A 21,963-nucleotide genomic window follows, 5' to 3' on the forward strand; every position below is an offset into this window, starting at 1 on the left:
GGGGGGGGGTGGAAGGGGAATTTACATATATTACTTTAAAATAAATATTGCGAAGAATATTATTACGTCGACCCGCCATCAGAGGTCTATAGATATTCGTTAAAAATTCTCGCAAGTGCTTTGATACGCGTATATCTGTATATATAGAATCTCGATTTAATAACTTAAACAGGCGTCTAAGGTATAGGCTTCCACTACAATGCCTTACTGATGAGTCCAGTAGTGGAAGTTGGGACGAAACGCCATAATTACGTGATATTCTTCGCAATATATATTAGATTAATTTAAAAGATTTTTAAACGAAATTATTGGCTCATTGCCCTTATCTCTTCATATTAGTTGTTTAATACATATGGAGCTTTATCACAAACATGTTAATGTTCGTTGATTTCAAAGAAGAGTAGTAAACATTGTAGAATGACATACTCTTGTAATATTTTCTTTCATGAGATTGGTGTACTTTATTAAAAAAATAAAAACGTAATAAATATTGATTTTTATTTTGGTTTGAAATGATACGTCTCGGCTCTTACTTATGTCATCGTAAGGTAATTTATAAAATGTAGAAGAAAAGAGAAATTTGTTGCAATTACTAAAAAAAGTTTTACGTGCATTACATCAGCTCAAAATTATGTTAATACAATTATTTAGTAACTATACAGTCGTGACAAAATAATCTTATCTAAAGAATCATTTGTGTACTCATATATACGTATGATTACATATCGTTCTTATTTAATTCCATGTTTTCAGACAAAAACTGCAGAAGAAATTGGCAGCTTTGAAAGAAAAGTGTAAGATGTACACGGAGAAGGACAAATTGCATAGGTGATGCAAAAAATATATACTATAGACAAATACAGAAATATAGGAAAATATACAAATAAATAAACAAACATACAAACAAATATACAAATGTGCATTCTATATTTTTATGATATAAAAATATAGAATGTAATAAAAAAAGATACAAAACATAGCGGAAATAAACTAAAAGTCATCGTTTTTCAGGAAAACTATACAAATGCTACATGTAAAAATGAAAAAGATGATAAAGTGCTTCAAAGTTTCTCTAGCTGAAGAGAAGGATAAGTACGAGGCGAAGATGTATGATGTTTTAAAGATAGTCTTCAGTCCAGGACAAATTAAGATGCTTTTAAATCCCTCGGAACGGAAACGCATTGTCTGGTCCTCCGAAAATATAGCCAGTGCAATGGAATTAAGATGCGTCAGCTCAAAAGCTTACCGCTATCTTCGAAACGTTCAAAAAATACCTTTACCGTCACTATCAACGCTTCGAAAGTGAGCATTGAATATTAAAGTAGAACTGGGTATTTTGAATGCTATAATACACTGCATGAAGTTTAAGGGCAAAAGCTTGCAAGAGAATGAAAAGCTTATTATCTTAACTTTCGATGAGGTTTACTTGTGTAACAAAGTAGGTATTGATCGTAAATTAGAGCAGGTTGTAGGGCCTCACAAAACGTGTCAGTGCGTTATGGCCCGGGGTTTATTCAATAGCTGGAAACAGCCGGTTTACTACAATTATGACACGCCAATGTTAAAACAAATCCTTTTTTCTATAATTTCGCAATTATACGAGGCAGGTTATACGGTGGTGGCTATGACATGCGATATGGGTCCGACTAACATGACACTGGTCAGAAATTAATATAGGAATTGCACCACATAACTGTTTCTTTCAGCACCCCAATAATGAAAATCTAAAAGTTTATGTTTTTGCAGATGTGCCACATCTAATAAAAAAAAAATTGGCAAGGAATCATTTCCTTGACAGTGGGTTCATGGTTGGAGAACATTGCGTAGACAAGAGCTGTCTACAACGAATTCTGTCTATCAATGCTAGGAACATCAAAGTTTCATTTAACATTTCCTAGTACCATCTCCACGTTCAGAGGCCAGAGCGACAAAAGGTACTCCCTGCCGTACAGGTGTTTTCGGAACTGACAGCATCTGCCATTGAGTGATATGGGCAACAAAGGTACCTAAACGATTTACACTGGCGGGAAACGGCACGAGTTATTCGGACGTTCAATAATTGGTTTGATGTTTTCAATGCGAGCTCAAAATTCGAAAAGCATGGAGGTAAAAATATTGAACCGATATTGAAAAATAAAATGACATTTTAAGAGAAATGGAGAGTGTTATTAGTTCAATGAAAATTGGAAAACATAAGTCCTTAATTCCAAAAAGGTTCCTTTCCAAAAAGAAATCCTGCTAAACAATAAATCTTTGCAGCAATTATTATCATATGTCACGAATTTGTGCTCTAATATTAACTGCGAAATAAGTTATATATTAACAAGACGTCTAAACCAAGACATTTTGGAAAATTGTTTTTCTTTTATACGGGCAAGTAGTAGTGCATACGAACATCCAACTGCGCTAGATTTTAAATACCGATTGCGAAGGTTTATTTTAAGCAAGCAATCTGTCGATCTCTTTTGTAATATTGATTCTTCGAATTGCGAGGCAGATCCTATCACTATCGATAAATGTTACGTGTTAAGCGAAAATATGACATCATACGTGATGTCGGATGAGGTGATAATACATAACGATTTTGAGGTAGACAATGACGAGGAATTATGCGATCTGGGTATTGATAATAACAATAATGCCTCCGATTTATCAATGTATATTGCGACCCCCAAAGAAGAAAAGTTTTTGGTTTCTCTCGATGACTTTATCACCATAAATAAAATAGAGGACGAGGGCATTAAATATATGGCTGGATATATGGCGTATAGATTTAAGTTCACATATCCACATTTAGGAATCCCCACTTGCCAAATGCCTGTTGTAATAAATGGCGATTGGATTCAATTTATTTCTCGGGGTAAATGTCATATCCGTCTCAAGATATGATAGCGGCTGCGAGGATACTCAATATTGAGTTCGATAGATTTCATGGCACAAATCTTCGTAAAACTCTAAAAATATTCAATGAACTGACCGACATAGTCATTGAAAATATGCAAACAATCGATGTACTCCGCGCCGTCATTCTTTGTCTCGTTAGGACCCGAACGTATCTTAGAATTCGAGAAATTAATAAACAAATAATTTTTATGAATAGAAAAAAAAACAAGAAAAGAAAAAATTAGAAAATTTACCAATAAAAAAATATAATACTTATCCTTATTGTTTTCTTTACCTGCCTGCAATTCCTTCAATCTTCACAATGTTGTTCATTTATTTACTTCAAACTTTCATGAAATTCAATTCTTAATATTTTTCATATACATCATCGGTACTTTCTCATGCTCTAACAGTAGCTGCTGATCTATGTCAACGACCGGATGGGTAAAATTTGATTTGTCCGACAGACTGAAGATAATTAAAGAATGTTATTGGCTTAACTTGAACATCAATTATGCAATACAAAACATTCAAAGGGATATCCTGAAGATGTGCAGAGGATATTTCTGTATCCTCTCTAAACTAATGATGTTCCTAGGATGTACATTGGATAAAGTGAACTGTATGGGAAGCCAAGTTTTAAATGGTTGATTTTAATATTAATCTATTTTAATAGTAATAAAACAAGATTACACTACAAAAATCTTTTTATCTATTAATAATTAATGTTATTAATATTTATAGATATATATTTTTTCAATCTTTTACTTAATATTTATATTACACATATACATCCACACTCTCTTAAAGATAAAAATATCTTCAAAGAAGCTGCACGTTAAAATATACATTTATTTGTATTCAATAAGATTGTAAACAAATTATATCTCACGGAAATGTATTAATCTAAAAACATACATTTATTCGCTGCAGTTACTTTTAAATTATGTTATAGTAAAAAATTCAAAATTGTCTTGAAAGTCGGTAGAATCGGTGTTGCTAAGACAAAATATTAGACGCACTTCACTGTCGCTAATCCTATAAACATTGCCATATTGTACACTCACGTACTGCAGAAACGTTCACGAACCAGTCTTTATAATATAATGATAATTTCACGATAATTCTATCTCTTCCATCACAAATTACAGTACATCTATTTACATATAATTTAATTAAGCTCCTCGTCTCCACTTCTCTCCATTACTGAACTTCGTCATTTCTCGACCGCTAACCCCACAGGTACCAATTCCCACACGACCATTTACGTTTTCCGGTGTCGCAAAGATGCTCTTTTTTATGACACCTTTCTTCGAAGACTGCATAGAACAACAATAGTTATAACAGAGACATGATTTAAATATATTATGGATATGCTATGTAAATGAAGTTAGTTATTGCCTTGTTGGTAAATGCTAGCCATTTGTTCTTTTCCAATTCTCGTTCCTCCTCCAGTTCTTTGAATCGTTGTAACTTCCTCTGTTTCTTTTTCTTAAGATATTCCCTTTGCTTATTTGGATCCGAACCCGCAACTGCAGCTGCTTGCATTTTTCTGTAAATAAATAAATCTATCACTTGAGTAAAATAGAGACAATTCGAAATTAAATATAAAGTAACGATAACATTTCTATATATTTTTATCAGTACTTACATCAAGATTAATATATATAAGTATTAATATATCTCGATGTATGTACCAATTACTTACAATTAAAAATTAGCACATTTATTTTGATATAAAAGTGCAAAATAATACATATATTATTACAATAATACATATATTACTTTGCCATTTAGTGTATGGAATGTGATAAAAAATTGTCAATTTTTTTGCACATATAATTAATTTGTTTTTCAAAGATGTGGTACCAAAGAATTGAACAATCCTTGTTACCTTTTCCTGGAGCCCGACGATGCACACAGACCGCGTAACATCAAAGGATAAATGAACAATAATGAACATATTTCAGACGTAATACCGTACCAATGGTGGAGTTATTGTTGCCAATTCAGAAATGAGAGACAGGAGGAAAAAATGAATGATTAGTAAATTGTCGCCTTATATTTTTTTGTTTCTCATAAAGGCAGACATATGTAAAATGGTAAGGTATATTTTATATCGGTTCACAATGATACATTATCATAGACATAGATAAAAATGACTTACTTTGATTTTTGATCTGCCCAGTCTGATGCTGGCCTCTTAGCAACAGACTTTAACTGACTGAGCATAGTGACATCAGTGTTCTTGTACTCATTGAACGTTACATTTACTATTCCATCTTCACTTATTGCATCTATAGTTGCTTCATAATACCTATAAAATTGTATAAGATGTAATATAAAGAAAATTACACGAAATGTTTCAGAATAATCATTGTACCTTCTTTAAAACAAATTATCAATTTTTTCGCATAAACACTTGATTACTTACAACTTATATCATAATTAATATTTGCTTTAATAATATTCTTGATCTTTCCTCATTAATATTCAACATTAAATAAAGTTTGACAGTATAAAAGTAAAATTCAAATTTTCTTAAAATAAAATCCAAGTATTAACCGAAAAATAAATTTAAAAAGTAAAGCAAATAATATTGCTAAATCCTTTCTGATTAGAATTTTGTCCTGTAAATAATTTCACCTTTGTGTTATATTGTAAGTTTTAATAATAGTTCAAGTAAAATATCCAGTTTTCAAAAAACATTTGATATATTAATACAAAGCTATATATGATTTATATGACTTCTCTTGCACAACTTAATCAAAATTCGAATCAATTATAAACGATAGGTTCTTTAGGACCAAAGCATATAGTTTTGCATAATGCATAAGAAAATCAACCAACTAGTCTTTTATTTTATGAATAAAAAAGAAATGTGTGTGAAGGACTTTGGTTCATTTTTTCGAAATTCCATGCTCCTTATAGAAAAACTCTCTAAACTGATGCATATAATGCAATAAGTAAGACAAACTATATCTGTTTTCAACTTATTATATCAGTATGTACAAGTTCAAAGATCGATGAAGAACCAATCTAAAATGTAAATGATACCCACTTGTTATCCTCGCTCCAAGGTGCCATACATTGATCGCCGACTTTCCACTTATTGGCCAGAACTGCAAGCAAAATAGGATCTTTAGCATCCATGCCATTAGCTTGTCTTTTTTCCTGCTGCTGTGACTTAATTAAATCATGTGTCAGTTTTATTACTTCCTTCAGATCAAATTTCAGCTTTATCAACTCTTCATTATTCGGATCTGTCGTGAGAGCCGCTTCCACCTGGAACATGGAAAAGAGGTAGGAGTCAAATCAGTCCATCATGAAGACATTGTAAGTGAATAAATAAGAGTAAGATTGATGCATCCAATCGATTGTTACGCGAGGTTAAGAGAAAAAAAACAAGGCTCAACACCTGCTGAAGCTGCAGCTTATAATTCTGTAAGTCATCCATGATGTTCGTTTTATTTCAGAAATGGATTATCCAAAGCCAAGACGCGGCACCAAAACTCGGTCTTCTCTTTTCGCTTGACTCAGAACTGTTACGAAAATAAAGTATTATTAGTAATCACTCGCGACAACTCCACACTCAATTTATTCCAGTCTACTACAGTTGATAAGCGTAAGATCGTTTGGCAAGCAATGTTGCCAATGTAACACGTCGTTGACTTTCTCAATTGCAGACTACGATGTGAAGAACGGACTACTCGGAGAAAGTTTGACGAACAAGAACGAACTGCAAAGGGACAAGAGCTTATTGTTTCTATTCGAGAAATCCAGAATTGTTCAGAAACGTACAAAACATGTCGACGTTGAAAGGCATCAATCACAAAGTTAGTTGGAGTAGTAACTCTGTTTGTAAGATGGCGACACAATTGCTTAAAATATGATAGAGGGATTTCAAGAGTGTGTGATTCTCAGATTCTATCACTTCTGAAATTTCGTTCTTATTGTATAGTAATGAAAATAAGAATTATTTATTGATTATTCAATGCATATATGATTGCATAGTCATTCAATGTTCCTTTCTTTTTTGTTATAATAATAAAAATGCAAAAAAAATGCCAATATCACGTGATGTTCCCAAGCGGTCCACCCATCCCAAGTACTACCACAGTCTCTCTAATATTTGCTTGATTTCGGTTGATCGACGAGAACCAGTATTATTTTATTTATTTTATGTTTGTTTGTTTATGAGACTCGTATACATGGTTTTATTTTTCTTAATGTTACAAATTAATTTGTTTTTCCTTAAATAGTTGAGCGGAATGGTGCTTAGACTCTGGCTACTTCGCTCCTTTTTTCGGAAAGGTATTCCTACCTTTAATCTTTAAAAATACAAGAAAAAAGGGCTACGAGGCAAAGTTGAACGTTATAATATAAAATCGTTAGTAAAATAAAATAAAATTGTTATTTGATTAAAATATAGAGATTTAATTTTAACCAAATAAACGATAAAATCTTTAATTGTATATTTGTTGTAAAAAGAAATATATAATATTGTCCGAATATTATTTAATTATTTCAGAAAAAGGAGGTCCCTTGAAAATAAAAAAAATTGAGATTTACGTATTGATTTGGAGAGAGAACCGGCCGTATTCTACAACATACCATTGTATTAACTTATTATTTGCTTTTACTTTCTCACTGGACCTAAAAACACATAAAAGACAATAAAAAGTAAAAATGACGTTATTTTTATTCTTAACACCAAAAAAACAATTAAATTTTTTAACAAAAAAAATTATCATTTTGATTTTATCAGAATAAAAGGTTTGTTCGCATTTGCACATTTTGCAATCAGTGTATCTTCGCTTTCTCTCTTTCGTCTACATATCTATCTTATTTTAAATTCTAATTTTGTAGAGCTTTTTAAGCGATGTGAACAAACTTAAAATGGAATGTGTAAACCAATCAACATTGCGTTTCTTTCCGTCACTGTTACGGAATTTTGTGTGCGGCAACCTCTTGAGAGTCCCATTAATCTGGACCTACAATACGTGTTTCAAACCTTAAGCCGTAAGAAATTAACCAATTAGACTTGAATTCGAGGAGAATAATCGATTATGATTCGTCCATTTCTTATGGCTTAAAGCTTAAAACTCTATTATAAATCCGGCCTAACGTTATATATGTCTAATGTTCTAAACTAAACGTTTATTGGTTTATGCTCTATTCTGTCTTATCTACGTCATAAAAATCGTAAGTTTCTTTTACAGCTGTTCGATATGTTTTGACAAAGATGTTATTATTGCATGAATGCGTACATTATTACGTAATGCTGTTGATAACGCAGAGTCTCGTGATAACGCTGATGACAGTCTAAAACCTTTAACAAGAATATTTCGATATATAGAATATATATACTGTAATTTGTGTGCTGTCCTAGGGTTAGAAAGTTTCAATCATGGCATACCCGGTAATTCTGAATAACAGTACGACAATTACACTTGCACGCAATGATAATATGACGATGCACGCTTTATTCTATCATTTCAGTTTATTATAAAGCTCCGAATCGCCTGATATGTGCACGTTAAATTAATACAAATTAGCTCTGATGCACTATGACAATTTGGCATCTGACTCCGTTTATAGCTTGTATACAATTTTATTATTTTTCTCCATTGTATTTATCTTATCCGTTCCTTCAAGAGCGCAATGTACGGCTCCACTGATCCAGGATCAGGAATAAATCCCGAGATACAACGGTGGTTCTCCACAGTGGACAGGGACAGAAGTGGACGAATAACTGCTGCAGAATTACAATCTGCATTGGCCAATGGTCAAGGGGGTACTTTCTCTGACACAGCGTGCAAATTAATGATTGGTATGTTTGTAGAGCTTGTATAATAAATAAAGTACAATATATGTTATATAAATCTTGAATTCTCTTCACAAGCTGTAAAAAAAATATCAACCATATTAATTTTATTTCCTTTGCAGGCATGTTTGACAAAGAAAATAATGGCACTATAAATATAACGGAATTTCAAGCTCTTTACAATTACATAAATGCTTGGCTTGGTGTATTTCGTGGTTTTGATCATGATAATTCAGGTAGTATTCAAGAGAATGAATTAAGCGCAGCCCTGACACAAATGGGCTATAAGCTTAGTCCAGAGTTTATTCAATTTCTCATAAAAAAGAGCGATGTTCGCAGTCATCAGTCTATTACTATCGACCAATTTATAGTATTGTGTGTTCAAATACAAAGGTTTACAGGTAACTACAGATACTTATGTAGAAGGAATAGGATTTTATAAGGTATCATTTCCTGATTTATTTAGAGATTTAATGCTAATTGTAAACATCTGTACTAGTTGACAATATTTAATATAATTTAAGCATGTGTACTAAAATGTGGATGTAATTAAAGTCTTACTACAAAGACTTTGAAGCATTTGAGTGATTAATTAAAAAAATAAATTTTATAAATTGATCAATTGAAGAATGTTTCAAAGCATTTATAGCATTACTAATTACACTTTATATGTTACAGATGCATTTAGAACAAGAGATACGCAACAAACTGGAACAATCACTATTGCATTTGAAGACTTTCTAGGAGTAGCTCTTAGTTGCAATATATAGCGTCTTCATATTTTGATAATAATGCCTATAGTTAAATTACTTTTACATACCTATATATGCTAAAAAAGTTGTTTAAGTTTAGATTTACAAATTCAGGGGCTAGTTCTATTTTTTTATTTTAGAAAATATATAAAATGGAGGTTCATATGTATAAGTATTAGAGTTTCTTAGATGTAAGATATCTATTTGTACTTGGAAATTTCTATGTTCTTCGCCATTAAGCTTCGCCGCTAATTTTATTAATTAATTTTAACAATATTTTTAAAGTAAGATAAAATTATTGATAAAATACAACAATCGCTAAAAAAAAATTATGCTTTCTACCGATTTTACTGATGTAGCAGTACCTCAAATGACAATGAAACGGTTTTACATTTATATATGTATGTTAAAAATAATAATAATTAACAAAATGTTTAAATAAAAATTATTATATGATAAAATGCAAAATAAGTTATCTCGAGCAGCATCCAATGACTTTTTGTATATTTAATGTGTTACATATAATGAAAGAAAAAACTAGTTCATAATATTCCCATTTAAGTGACCCTTATATTTACAATTACTATCTTTATATAAAGATTTACTGTTATTTAAGAATACGTATGTGAGGCTCTATCTGGAGGTATGCTTGAAGTAAATAAGAATTTTCTTTACACAGATACTTTGAGAATAACACAGATTCAAATGTACAAGACTACAAAATTATATTACTCCACATGAAACAGGCTCGAGAAAGAATTCAAGAATTTGAACGTTTACAAAAAGCGCGACATCTTCTGGATGCTATTTCATTACTAAACGATTTGCTTGCTGATGGATCCGAAATAGAAATACTATCACTTGCTGAAATAATAGTGAAAAGATTAAAAAAGTTGGGTGTGACAAATATAATGGCAGACAAGGAAAACGGTACGCATTCGATATTTTTTATGACGTATGATATAAGAATAAATTTTATATAAAGTATAATTTTATATACATATAAAGAAAATTTATATGTATTGTATTATATTCTTTTTACAGAAAATTGGTATAAAAATACGAGATTATCAGCTTCGAGGCTTACACATAACGGTATTTATCACTGTTGTACATTTTGTTCCAGTGGAGGAAAAAAGGAAATTATTTGTGGCTGTAGAGGCACTATGCCTGGTAAAAATTAATTTTAGAAATGAAATCTGTATTGGAATATATTTACATATAAAAGAGCAATTTTTAATAAGCCCTATTTACAATTTAAACATAAGCAATTATAGATAAAGGATAAATTAATTTTTGTAAAGGTGGGTACAAAGGTTGTGGTCATGGACATATTGGACATCCAGGTTTTAATCATTGGTCTTGCTGTGGATCTATATTACGTAATGGACATTGTTTAATTATACGAAAAACTATGCATCAACTTGTATTGTAAGTCTTAATAAATTAATAAATATATCTCTCTTTGTTTATAAATTTAATTCAGATATTCTAGTTTAAAAAAAAAAGGAAACATAAATTACTCCTTAATTTTTAAGAGATGAAAATATTATTTCAAAAGATTAAGTATATTTATATGTTATCAATTTTGAGATATTCGAATTTATAATTTTTAAAACAATTTTATATGCACACAACTACAGTTTTTTAAAATTAGAAACTTTTGATTTGAAAGTTGTATAAAACTTTAGATCTATTTTTTTTTATTTCTGTACTAGAATTCTCTTTCTTGCTTTCGCTAAATATAATACATATGTACTTGTTTCACTTTAAGTTCCAAAAGTGTACACTAGTTTAACTAAAAAAAAAAACAAATTTTTTATTTCAAGCAAAAAAGGTAATATTATATACAATATTGAAATTTTATTATGCAATAGTTTGATCATTAAAATTAATAGTTTTTAAATCATATGCATGATGCTTGACAAACGATGATTATTGAGCACCTCCACTCGAAAAAGCGGAAAAGTAAGAAAAATAGAGAAAATATGGAATGTATAACGTAATGCTTTTTATTTTACCTTAATTTTATCGCTGTTTAGACAAAATGTATGTATAACAATGTATATAAATTGATATCTATTAATCACACGCACATACACACACGTATGCACGCACACGCTCACACATTTAAATTATATTAATTTATATATATATATATCTAAAATATGTATATATATATACACACATACACATATTTTATATATACATGCATATATATATCCTTAATATCTTTGTCAATATATTTACGCATATATAAGGTATAGACATAAAATTAGGTGCTATTTACATTTGTATTATTTATTATTAGTTACAAATGTTCGTACTATATATATTTAATTAAACGTAAACATAACATGTTTCAAAACATACATCAGTCGCAATATAACTTGCTTCTCGCTCAATATTTTTCTTAATGTTATATTAACAAAAATATATTCAAATCATATAATTAATATTTCTCTAGTCGGTTTATGTATCAGTCAAAGAGCTTTGGAATGTATGCTTTATACCTCAAATGACAATATCTTTTTCGTTTATTATTCCCATATTAATCACATGACAATTATATTACAGTGTACTAATACTAATAAGAATTAGTGCATGCACATTTGTGCATGATCTTATCTACATCGAACGCTGCATTTTTAACATATAAAAATAAAACATTCATAAATTTTGAAACATTGTGTGTGCGCGTGCGCGTGCGCGCGCATGTGTGTAGTAAGTTTTAAATCTATAAATTTATATATTACAATTTGGGAGGACTACATATATATTAATAGTACGTTATTTCCTACTTTGGATAAATATTGCGAAAAATATCACTACGTCGACTCGCCATCAGAGGTCTATCGATATTCACAAATTCTCGTAAGTGCTGAGACACGCGTATATCTCTTTTATACAGAATCTCGATTTAATAACTTACCAAGGCGTATAAGGTAGGCTTCCACTACAATGTCTTACTGATGAGTCCAGTAGTGGAAGCTGAGACGAAACGCCAAAAATTACATGATATTCTTCGCAATATATAATATTAGAATAAATTATCAGACTTAAATTTTTAATTGTAATTTGACTCTTATTCGCCTTGTTTAATGTATTAATTATTTTTATATTATATATTACAAAACTGGAAATTATATAAATCGCATTGTGCAAATGCAAGCTATGTAAAACTCATCGTACAATGTTTCAGAATTTATGTTTCAATAAATAAATAAACATACCTGTAAATCTTGGCTATGTTGTGTGCTTCTTCAAAATTATTAGTTGAAAATACATCATGGTTGTATTGAACCAATAGATTATTTAAATACATCTTTGCTTTTTGTAACATTGTTGCTAAGTACGTACCAACTCTTTTTCCCACTCCAACAGCGTTTTCACTAGCATGACCTCTATGCTGTATACTCCACATGCATTCCTTGCACGTTATCTAAAAATGTATATTATGGTTTATTTATAAATCCTATAAAATAGTAAGTCATTTAGACTAAACAAAAATGAATTTGTACGATCATAACATTGAAAGTACATGAAACAAATTTTAGAAACCTGTTGACAAGCGATGCAATAAAATCTTAAAGCGTGCGTCGGGTGTATTTGACATAAAATCGTTCGTCGTATTTTGGTAGCCTCCCATAATGGCCTCATTAAATGTTTAATTGTTCTTGCTTCCGCAATGTTTTGTTGTTCATGTTGCCTGCCGCATTCCGAGCAAAAATTACGCAAACACGTTGAACACTGTATAAGTGCCTTAAAAGAATAACATGTAGAAAAATATAAAAACATTTCTACTTTACTGATTTCTACTGATAAAATGAAAATTTTAAAGAATGCAATAATATCTAGATTGTCGCAGATTGGATTGTACCAGAACTTCGCCTGTGCAGGTATCGCAAAGTACTCTATTGATCAGTTTACGTCGCACGGTATCCATAACTGAACGGTGTTGCAAGGGATAATGCGGTGGCGGTATGGCAGAATTAGCATTCGGCAAATGCGAGTCACATAACGGACATGTTTCGTAAATGTCGGGTTGTGTGTAAATTCGATTTTTATCTCGTATTTCGCTCTTTGAGGGACCATTCAGAGCTGCAAGCATATAATTCTATCAGTGTGTCTTCATAACAAATCAAAAGTCAACGATTATAGTCTCTGTGAAGTTAGCACCTCAACTTTAAAAATCGGAAATTTTAATAACAGTACTGCTTGCACCCGCAATAGTTCTAGAGTTCCTGATAGGTTTCATCAATAGTACTGTTGATTTAGGCCAAAAATTTTAAAAAATAAAAATATGCGGTGCTAACTTCTCGTGGCACGGCAAGATTTGAAAAAGCCGATTTTTATGACGGAATCTCACAGTACTCGAAGAGTACTACAGTTCCTGATCGATTATAACAATAGTACTGGCCATTAAATAATTTTTAAATAAATTTTCGAAAAAAGAGCTCGCACCTCAACTTTAAAAAAAATTTTTTTGTTTTGCGCCATTTTGTAGTACTCGAAGAGTACTACAGTTCCTGATTGGTTTTAGTGACACTACCAGCCTTTTTAATATGTTTAAACAATTTTTCGATCCACTGGCACCACACATCAAGAGTAAAGTACCTCCAAACAGACAGTACTGGCCGACTTTTTGACTTTTTCCGACAGTACTACAGTAGTTCCGAAGAAATATGCAGGTTTCGACGCGAGTACTGGTCGTTTAATATGTTTAAATAATTTTTTAAGTTTTTCGCTGGCACCACACGTCAAGAGTAAAGTGCCACTAAACCAGTGTACTGTCTGTTTGGAGGCACTTTACTCTTGATGTGTGGTACCAGCACGCGGATCGAAAAATTGTTTAAACATATTAAAAAGGTAGGTAGTGTCACTAAAACCGATCAGGAACTGTAGTACTCTTCGAGTACTACAAAATGGCGCAAAAAAAAAATTTTTTTGAAAGTTGACGTGCGAGCTTTTTTTTAAAAAATTTATTTAAAAATATTTACTGGCCGGTACTATTGTTATAATCGATCAGGAATTGTAGTACTCTTCGAGTATTGTGAGATTCCGTCATAAAAATCGGCTTTTTCAAATCTTGCGGTGCCACGCGAAGTTAGCACCGCATATTTTTATTTTTTAAAATTTTTGGCTTAAATCAACAGTACTATTGATGAAACCTATCAGGAACTCTAGAACTATTGCGGGTGCAAGCAGTACTGTTATTAAAATTTCCGATTTTTAAAGTTGAGGTGCTAACTTCACAAAGACACGATTATAACAATTACATTAATATTATTATTAAAAATATTGAATTATGTTTTCCTCTTTGTTGAAATCAAATTTTTCTTTTTTGTTACTTACATTTACTCATCAATTCGTAAACGCAAGATAAACATATAGGATGTAAACAAGGAAGGAGTCTAGGTTCCTCCATTCTCTGCCCACATCTAGGGCATTGGAAGTCTACATCGTGCGGCAATCTATATGAAGAATGAATCGGTTCTCTCGGATCTTCTTCAACTTCGCTGGCCATTTTGTTGCGAATGAAAACGGGGGAAGACTGGTGTGCAAAAACATTCGAATTCGGCGAAGGTGCACACCTTTTTCTGGAATCTTCGTTACTAAAAATAATATCAAGACCATTTATAATCTTTGTAAAAATTTTAGTCTTAAAAATTCTATTCGCATCAGCTGTGCAATTAGTTTTTTTTTTATAGTTGAATTAATTTTAACTCAATTCAAAGAGGCTTTGTATATTAAATATGTTATATATTAATATCAACATTAATAAGTTTTAATTTAAAGAGGTACCACACTCACCGTTTGTTCGTAGATGCTATTGTCATTGGTTCAACGTGAACAAAATCTTCAGTATTTATACCTTTGTTCTTGCATTCGACCAAATTTGCGTAAATATGATCGCAGCTTCCAAGTTCACTGTCTACCGTAGTCTCACGACCGCAACAATTTTTCGAAGAACGTTTTGCTGAACAATTTACGAAATCCATCGATTACGCTAAAAATGCAGCTGTAATAAAAATACAATATGTATTTTTTTTCTAACTGATATGAAAATCGCAATGACTTACCAAAAAATTAAGGTACAATTGACAGGAGATGCAAAAGAATAAGTCAACGGGCCGTACGAAGTCTTCCTACTACTTAAAACTTATTCTCCAACGGCGTAGTGGGTTAAAAATAACTTTAAAACACACACACACACATAGGCTATGAGCCAGACGCATGTTGAATTTGTCTTGAAATGCGAAATCTTCGCTGCTCCGGTTGCGAAATTATAAATATCTTTAATATCAAGATCATCTCAATTTGATGAAATGTGGAAAAATTTATTATTCTGCATAAACGTTTGCTAGCACAGAAAGTGAATAAAAATATTGGATATTCATGTAATTTATTAGGAAGAGACCCTCATTTAATAATAAATTCTTTCAGAGAAATAAGATTTTTTAAATTAAGTGAATAAGAATTATTTAAATAATATCGGAAGCAAAATACACTTTTAATATTAAAGCGATGTTTTTTTCGAAGTATTTCAAAAGTAGGTGAATGCGAGGAATAAGTAATAAAATCTAAATATAGATAATAAATTTTATTTAGTATCCACGTAGTGTAAAAATAAGATCGGCAATGTATATTAAAGAGTAAGCAGTACATATAAATGACATACAGACCTCATACAGTATTACTATACATATCAACTTTTTAATTGAAATACTTTCTAAGGCCATAATAATACTTAGACAAGCTCTCAAATAGATTGACGATTACATGACGCTACTTTTATTGCATCAGCAATCGTTGGCGCAGTTAGGATCACATGATAAGTACAGAATAAAATTAATTAATAATACTTAAGACGAATTAAGTAATGTGACATTATTATTATCGTATATATCTATAAATAATGCTTAAAATCTATCTACCTTCTTAGAACATTGTTATCAATACAGACTCTGAAGGCGACCATTCTCATAAGGTCATATGTCAACTGACACCTTCATGACTAGTATTTCAAATTTGGCCAAACTGACACAACTGTGCGCTATTTATATTTGTACCACTATCGTTGCATTTCTGAAACTTAATAAAATTTAGATATAAAATATCTTGATTATCATGTCTCTCAACATATCATGAATTTACTGTGCTATTACCTCATGTTTTTACTCGAGGACCGACTTTGATAAATCCATTCCGAGATTTACCATTTCTTATATGACTACCACTTTTACTCTTACGATGTTCAAACAAAATATCATCAGAATCTGTGTCAGATTCTGATAACACCATCTTGTTATGAGTTGAAACTATACAAGAAGAAGATTATTATAATTTTGTAACTATAATAAATAAACATGTGATGTATATTCAAATATTTTTGGATACATGCAAATATTTTAAAGAGATAATTCTTAAAATGATTTGAGCAAGAAATAGTAGTAAACTAAAATGTTTTAAATAATAAACTTCTATAATTTTAATCCTTTTTTATCTGAACTGACATTAAAAAAAACTCTACCATTTAGACAATGTTGTACAGTGATAATAATAAATAATTCAAAACACTGATTATTATTAAAAAGTTACACATACATGCACTGCTATCATCTTCTGGCTCTGGCTGTAACAAAGAATAACGTGGTGGCTTCTTCTTAGGCCGAAGCAAACGTCTTTTACTAGCGCATATTCTTTGACACAAGCAAACAAGACCCCAAATAAATCCAACCCAGCATATAACCAATGATAGCAATGCTATTATTACATATAAAATGCTCCAATCTGAAAAAAGAAGAGATTGAAATATAATATAAAATAAAAGATAAACTGTGTTAAAAAATGCACATAAAATGTATATAAAATAAAAGATATATATATATATATATATATATATATATACACACATTGAGATCATTGAGACACTGTATGTTAGGTAATGTTGAAAAATAGAAAGAAAAATTTAACATACCACAATTAGAGTCTCCATTACCAAAATACTTTTGTATTAAATTCTGCATCCAAAATGCTTCACACAAGCATTGCCTTGTCTCTTGATCACATACACCATGACCTAAACAGAATTCTACTTTTATTTTTATTTTTTACGTAAGATATTTTAGTTTTTGCACATTTCATATTGTATAATACTTTAATATTTTATATTTTCAATATCTGGAGACACGGTAGTATCTCGACGCTATAAAATGTACCTGAACAATTATTTTGGCATACAGCGGTATCTATATTAGCAACCGATAGTTGTAAAAGACCGGAATCTTGTAATAACTTTTCTTTTAGTCTCTTGACTACTTCTGGACCTGGTAATATTGTTTTTCCTCCCTTTTTTTCCACATAAAATATTAAAACGGCTTTTCCAGTATGTGGTTCCGCTCTCAAATTTCGCACAACAATTGAAGCTTCGTCTCGCAATAACATCTGCAGTTTCACTACCAACGAATTTTTCTGTGAAACAGTTAACATGCTAGCCCCAATGTTTAGTGTTAATTCTACCAAATACAACAACTGCGGATCTATGAAATAGAAAGAGAAAGTTAATTTCTTTTAAGTTATCACATTACAAAATATATGATACACTTTTTTCTAATCGATACTAACCAGGTTTCACAATTACTGACACGGTGTCTTCACTGCTCAGACCTTGATCATCCATTACTTTTAATCGAAAGACATAACGCCCAGGAACTATATCTGTTAACTGTAAAAAAAAGACAACATAAATATATGTATTTGTGCATATGTATATACATTGTGTATACAATCAAATAAAATTGACATTTTAATTTTACCATTAAGACAGGTGATTTATCCGTATTTTGAATTATAGTGCCAATCGCAAGACTAGATTGATCTCTGGTCCACAGCCATTGTCCTATCCTTAAATCATCGCTCGACTGCGAGCCATTGATTATTAACGCGCTGATCGGTGCCGTTACAACTTGATCGCCACCAGCATTCGCTTTTGGAGGTGCATTTTTATCTAGAAAATAAAATTTGTAATATACATCGCACAATATAATAATACGATTGGGTGATAATACTTACTTTGTGTTACCTTCACATTAACCGTATCCGAATCCGCGTTTCCATTATCATCAACAACAGTCAATTTAAATATATAATCACCTTTAGTTAGTTTTGCAATATTTGTGACGGATTCATTAACTGTAGCAAATTCAGCGTTATTAGGCCCGCTGTAACACGAACGATATATTTTCAAATCTAAGCTACATGATATATACATATAACAAGATGTAATTTAATTAGATACATTGTACCTTACTTGCTCCCAATGATACAAGACAATTTTTATATCATCCTTACTTCTTGTGCCATTCAGAACAGCGCGGGTTGTCGGTAATGCTATGCTTATATCATCACCAGCATTGGCTACAATAAAATTAATTAAAATTACATAAGAAGCGGCACATTTAAAATTAACGCCACTGCATAGTTAGAAAATTTGATAATTTTAAATATTGATAACAAAAACGGTATCTACCCTTTGGTGGTTTATTCGTTGGAGGTTTCACAAAGACATGCACTTCCGCTGTGGAAGATTGCTCGGAATCGTCTGTTACTTTAAGTACAAATGTATACATTCCTTCCTCCAAGTTAGATAATTGTAAGTAAGGTGTTCTTGTGTTCTGCATATCCACTGCTTTATTCTGATCAGATGGACTTTTGGTCCACTCCCAACTGGCTATTCCTCGATCGTCAGTACTTAAATTACCATTAAGTGTCAATGTATTTTGAGGTAGATAAATGATAACGTCTTGGCCTGCGTTTGCACTCGGGGGATAGTCGATTACTTTCAAGACAGTTATATTGGCACTTGTCGAATTTGTAACGTGATTTGAATCTTCAACTGTTAATCTGTAAAAATAAATTATATAAAAATAATCAATATTTCTATCTAAAGGCTCTACCGTGCCAATAATGCATAGTGGTTTCTTTTTCTTCTTTAAATAAGGAAGAAACCAGTATGTTGATCGGCTATGGTGAGGAAGAGCTTTAAGAAACATACAGAAAACACTTGTCGATATTGTATTGTATAATTATACTAGCAGTAACACAGTTAGTACTAACTTGAATGTGTAATTGCCAGCAATAAGATTATTTAATTGAAGTGTGGGTGTATCCACAAGGTTAGGCTGATATCCAATTGGGCCTTGTTGCAGTTCCCAATGATAAGAGATAACACGATCATCATCTTTACTATTCGAACCATCTAAGACCGCGCCTGTATTTGGTAGTTTTACAATTTGCGAAGCAGGAGTAATTATGGCAATTGGTGCTTGATTGATACGTTTTGCTAAAATAAACACTCAGATTAAAAAGAATCAATACTTAATAAAGAAATTTTTTTTAAAGAACTTACGAGGTAAAACGCTGACATTGGCATAAGCTTCTCCATAAGCATTCGGACTGCTTACAGCTACCTTAAACGTATATAAGCCTTCTGATAAATTACTTAATTTAACAGTACCACGATTTTGATCTGTCATTGTTCCAGTGTGTCCTTCTGGTTGACTAAGCAAACTCCAAACGTAATTATAATGTTGATGGCCCCGTTCAGCAGGGACAGTATACGCGGACAACGTAGCTTCATTTTCTGGTAATCTCACTTCTTTAGAAATTGCTGAGACTACTAATTGCTTCATAGTCGGCTTAATTAACGTGCTGGTTTCTTTTATAGTTGCAACTTTTATTTGTTGTGTTACACCGAGCTCACCAGTGTCTATCTCATCTGTCATTGTACAAGTACCTGCAAGATTATAGATATAAATAATATATATTTAAAATATAATTAATCTTAAATTCTATTTTTTCAAAAATAAACTTGATGTTAAAGAAAATTCTTATATAATAGAGTTAAAAATTCATATAAAAATCAAAAACATTCTACTACATTGCACAAATGATTAAAATCAAAACATACCAGCAATATTCCGCTTAAAGTCTAAAGGACATTGACAAGTTCCAACATCGGTATCTCCATGTTTTACGCAAATTTCGTTATCTAGGCAACCTGATTGATCCATACAATTGATAATATTGATTCTACTTGCTTCGTTAAACAGTACTTGATCTTGCTCTGTGCCGTCTGTACTGAATGTTCTAAACATACGTGATTATTATATATTTATTGCTCAAAAGGAAAAAATTGTTTAATAATAGATGTTTATTTAATTTTAAATTAAACTTACCCAGCAGTATCTTCACTGACTTGATCTAATATATCACTCCATACTTTGTTACTTTCTACAGGTCTAACCAATATCATGCTCGGTGGATTATCATTTGCTAATTCGGGTCTATATAGCGGTACACATACCATGGAGCTCTTGCATTCTACATGATAACATGTATCATTGTACATAAATGCTACATTACACAAGGGTTTTTTGCAACAGGCCATAGCACAGTCTTCCAAGTTGGACAAGTGAGTTTGTTTTGTATAAGTTCCACCAGTCAAATTTCCACGAGGTAAATAACTTGTGAACACTCGTTGATATAGATCTGGACATAACAATTGTACGTTCCATCTGGCATAATTGCCAATGCAGCTTTCGAATAATAATAAATATAATCCCAGGCGATATATTCCAATCATGTTAGCTGTACAACAAAATTTGAAATTACATATAAGTACTTTCTTTTTAATTTTACATTAATAAAAATATTTTTTTAAAACAACAATATATAGTATAACAGAAGTAACATAGAAATCATATAAATATAGTAATAATATCATGTAAAATAAATACATTACAATGTATTATTTTGATACAATTAAATGATAAAACAAATAAAGTATAATTTCGGTATGTAACATAAGAAAACATTAGTTTCAACACATCAACACATAGATATAAATTATAATATTAACAAAAATATTAATCTACAAAAAATAATTAAAAAAAAATACATTATAAAATGTATACTTTAATTTAGAGCTGAACATGTTATCTAAGATTGAAAAAGTGTGATATGAAGAAAATGATGCCAAGGAAATATCGAATATCAATAAAGCATTCAATAAAATAGGACTCATACCTGATTCACGTTACACCGTAGTGTTGAAAATAAATGGGACACTCGCGAAGACCAAGCAGAAAGATCGTTAGGTTACTTTACGATGTGACACACATGTGTCACCTCCTGCGTTTTTTCGCTGTTACAAACTCTTCGCGATCCGTCGACGATTACTCGCCCGACGAGTCTCACTTTAAAGTAGCTTGCAGACTTGCGCAGCTTATCATATATTAGTAGCATGTTATTATCAAACAGGCTAGACCATATGGGTGATTATCATATTTCCTGTCGTACCGTACCGGAATAACGATCGCGCATAATAATACTGACGATAAAAACCGATACGGTTTCAACGTTCCGACGAACAAAATTGCGAACGAAAACTCAACGACTCAAGCGCTGTCAACTACTCTGATCACCATGAAAATATTG

At 31.3% G+C, this 21,963-nt stretch overlaps 6 protein-coding genes across 7 annotated transcripts; 3 read left to right on the top strand and 3 right to left on the bottom strand.

The window, feature by feature from the left end:
• Positions 1-733: 733 nt before the first annotated feature.
• Positions 734-2,147, top strand: LOC108780305 (uncharacterized). Its single transcript, XM_018547961.1, has 3 exons — positions 734-828; positions 1,012-1,302; positions 1,747-2,147. Exons 1-3 carry the CDS (start codon positions 800-802, stop codon positions 1,793-1,795), a joined length of 369 nt encoding a protein of 122 aa, XP_018403463.1. The 5' UTR covers positions 734-799; the 3' UTR covers positions 1,796-2,147.
• A 1,617-nt stretch (positions 2,148-3,764) lies between these two features.
• Positions 3,765-6,687, bottom strand: Spf30 (Splicing factor 30). The gene is made up of 5 exons (XM_018547916.1): positions 6,302-6,687; positions 5,945-6,168; positions 5,051-5,200; positions 4,285-4,435; positions 3,765-4,202 (listed from the first exon to the last, which is right to left on the bottom strand). Exons 1-5 carry the CDS (start codon positions 6,338-6,340, stop codon positions 4,059-4,061), a joined length of 708 nt encoding a protein of 235 aa, XP_018403418.1. The 5' UTR covers positions 6,341-6,687; the 3' UTR covers positions 3,765-4,058.
• Positions 6,688-8,020: 1,333 nt separating this feature from the next.
• Pef (penta-EF-hand domain containing protein peflin) lies at positions 8,021-9,498 on the top strand. 2 transcript variants are annotated; one of them, XM_018547964.1, is made up of 4 exons: positions 8,021-8,088; positions 8,542-8,716; positions 8,833-9,111; positions 9,389-9,498. In XM_018547964.1, the coding sequence occupies exons 2-4, from the start codon at positions 8,548-8,550 to the stop codon at positions 9,478-9,480; spliced, it is 540 nt and encodes a 179-aa protein (XP_018403466.1). In that variant the 5' UTR covers positions 8,021-8,088; positions 8,542-8,547; the 3' UTR covers positions 9,481-9,498. The 2 variants fall into 2 exon arrangements, with proteins under 2 accessions (XP_018403466.1, XP_018403465.1); XM_018547963.1 differs by lacking the exon at positions 8,021-8,088 and adding an exon at positions 8,109-8,305.
• A 502-nt stretch (positions 9,499-10,000) lies between these two features.
• On the top strand, positions 10,001-10,944 carry LOC108780311 (uncharacterized). The gene is made up of 3 exons (XM_018547967.1): positions 10,001-10,392; positions 10,507-10,635; positions 10,767-10,944. Exons 1-3 carry the CDS (start codon positions 10,200-10,202, stop codon positions 10,895-10,897), a joined length of 453 nt encoding a protein of 150 aa, XP_018403469.1. The 5' UTR covers positions 10,001-10,199; the 3' UTR covers positions 10,898-10,944.
• Positions 10,945-12,667: 1,723 nt separating this feature from the next.
• LOC108780208 (tripartite motif-containing protein 45) lies at positions 12,668-15,627 on the bottom strand. Its single transcript, XM_018547844.1, has 6 exons — positions 15,546-15,627; positions 15,277-15,484; positions 14,818-15,077; positions 13,343-13,563; positions 13,024-13,224; positions 12,668-12,904 (listed from the first exon to the last, which is right to left on the bottom strand). Exons 2-6 carry the CDS (start codon positions 15,462-15,464, stop codon positions 12,668-12,670), a joined length of 1,107 nt encoding a protein of 368 aa, XP_018403346.1. The 5' UTR covers positions 15,465-15,484; positions 15,546-15,627.
• Positions 15,628-16,091: 464 nt separating this feature from the next.
• LOC108780210 (dyslexia-associated protein KIAA0319) lies at positions 16,092-21,109 on the bottom strand. Its single transcript, XM_018547845.1, has 14 exons — positions 20,703-21,109; positions 20,435-20,613; positions 19,874-20,260; positions 19,582-19,807; positions 18,995-19,368; positions 18,771-18,882; positions 18,538-18,686; positions 18,282-18,472; positions 18,091-18,190; positions 17,685-18,005; positions 17,444-17,545; positions 17,071-17,256; positions 16,632-16,784; positions 16,092-16,551 (listed from the first exon to the last, which is right to left on the bottom strand). The coding sequence occupies exons 1-13, from the start codon at positions 21,107-21,109 to the stop codon at positions 16,633-16,635; spliced, it is 2,886 nt and encodes a 961-aa protein (XP_018403347.1). The 3' UTR covers positions 16,092-16,551; position 16,632.
• Between the last annotated feature and the right edge of the window lie 854 nt (positions 21,110-21,963).

Source organism: Cyphomyrmex costatus, unplaced genomic scaffold (genome assembly GCF_001594065.2).
Source record: "Cyphomyrmex costatus isolate MS0001 unplaced genomic scaffold, Ccosl1.0 scaffold69, whole genome shotgun sequence".
Lineage (NCBI taxonomy): Eukaryota > Metazoa > Arthropoda > Insecta > Hymenoptera > Formicidae > Cyphomyrmex > Cyphomyrmex costatus.

Bases quoted from the DNA above. Each gene is read 5' to 3' on its own strand.
- Pef (XM_018547963.1), top strand. The intron at 8,717-8,832 runs GTATGTTTGTAG...TTTCCTTTGCAG, and splicing joins AGCGTGCAAATTAATGATTG to GCATGTTTGACAAAGAAAAT. The intron at 9,112-9,388 runs GTAACTACAGAT...TATATGTTACAG, and splicing joins TCAAATACAAAGGTTTACAG to ATGCATTTAGAACAAGAGAT.
- LOC108780208 (XM_018547844.1), bottom strand. From the start codon at position 15,464: ATGGATTTCGTAAATTGTTCAGCAAAACGTTCTTCGAAAAATTGTTGC. The intron at 15,078-15,276 runs GTGAGTGTGGTA...TATTATTTTTAG, and splicing joins ATAGCATCTACGAACAAACG to TAACGAAGATTCCAGAAAAA. The intron at 12,905-13,023 runs GTTTCTAAAATT...ATACATTTTTAG, and splicing joins ATTGCATCGCTTGTCAACAG to ATAACGTGCAAGGAATGCAT.
- Spf30 (XM_018547916.1), bottom strand. From the start codon at position 6,340: ATGGATGACTTACAGAATTATAAGCTGCAGCTTCAGCAG. The intron at 6,169-6,301 runs GTGTTGAGCCTT...TCCATGTTCCAG, and splicing joins ATAAGCTGCAGCTTCAGCAG to GTGGAAGCGGCTCTCACGAC. The intron at 4,436-5,050 runs GTAAGTCATTTT...ATTTATTTACAG, and splicing joins TGGGCAGATCAAAAATCAAA to AAAAATGCAAGCAGCTGCAG.
- LOC108780305 (XM_018547961.1), top strand. From the start codon at position 800: ATGTACACGGAGAAGGACAAATTGCATAG. The intron at 829-1,011 runs GTGATGCAAAAA...ATCGTTTTTCAG, and splicing joins GAGAAGGACAAATTGCATAG to GAAAACTATACAAATGCTAC. The intron at 1,303-1,746 runs GTGAGCATTGAA...ATGTTTTTGCAG, and splicing joins TCACTATCAACGCTTCGAAA to ATGTGCCACATCTAATAAAA.
- LOC108780311 (XM_018547967.1), top strand. From the start codon at position 10,200: ATGAAACAGGCTCGAGAAAGAATTCAAGAATTTGAACGTTTACAAAAA. The intron at 10,393-10,506 runs GTACGCATTCGA...TTCTTTTTACAG, and splicing joins AATGGCAGACAAGGAAAACG to AAAATTGGTATAAAAATACG. The intron at 10,636-10,766 runs GTAAAAATTAAT...ATTTTTGTAAAG, and splicing joins CTGTAGAGGCACTATGCCTG to GTGGGTACAAAGGTTGTGGT.
- LOC108780210 (XM_018547845.1), bottom strand. From the start codon at position 21,109: ATGATTGGAATATATCGCCTGGGATTATATTTATTATTATTCGAAAGC. The intron at 20,261-20,434 runs GTATGTTTTGAT...ATAATCTTGCAG, and splicing joins CTTTAAGCGGAATATTGCTG to GTACTTGTACAATGACAGAT. The intron at 19,808-19,873 runs GTAAGTTCTTTA...TGTTTATTTTAG, and splicing joins CAATGTCAGCGTTTTACCTC to CAAAACGTATCAATCAAGCA.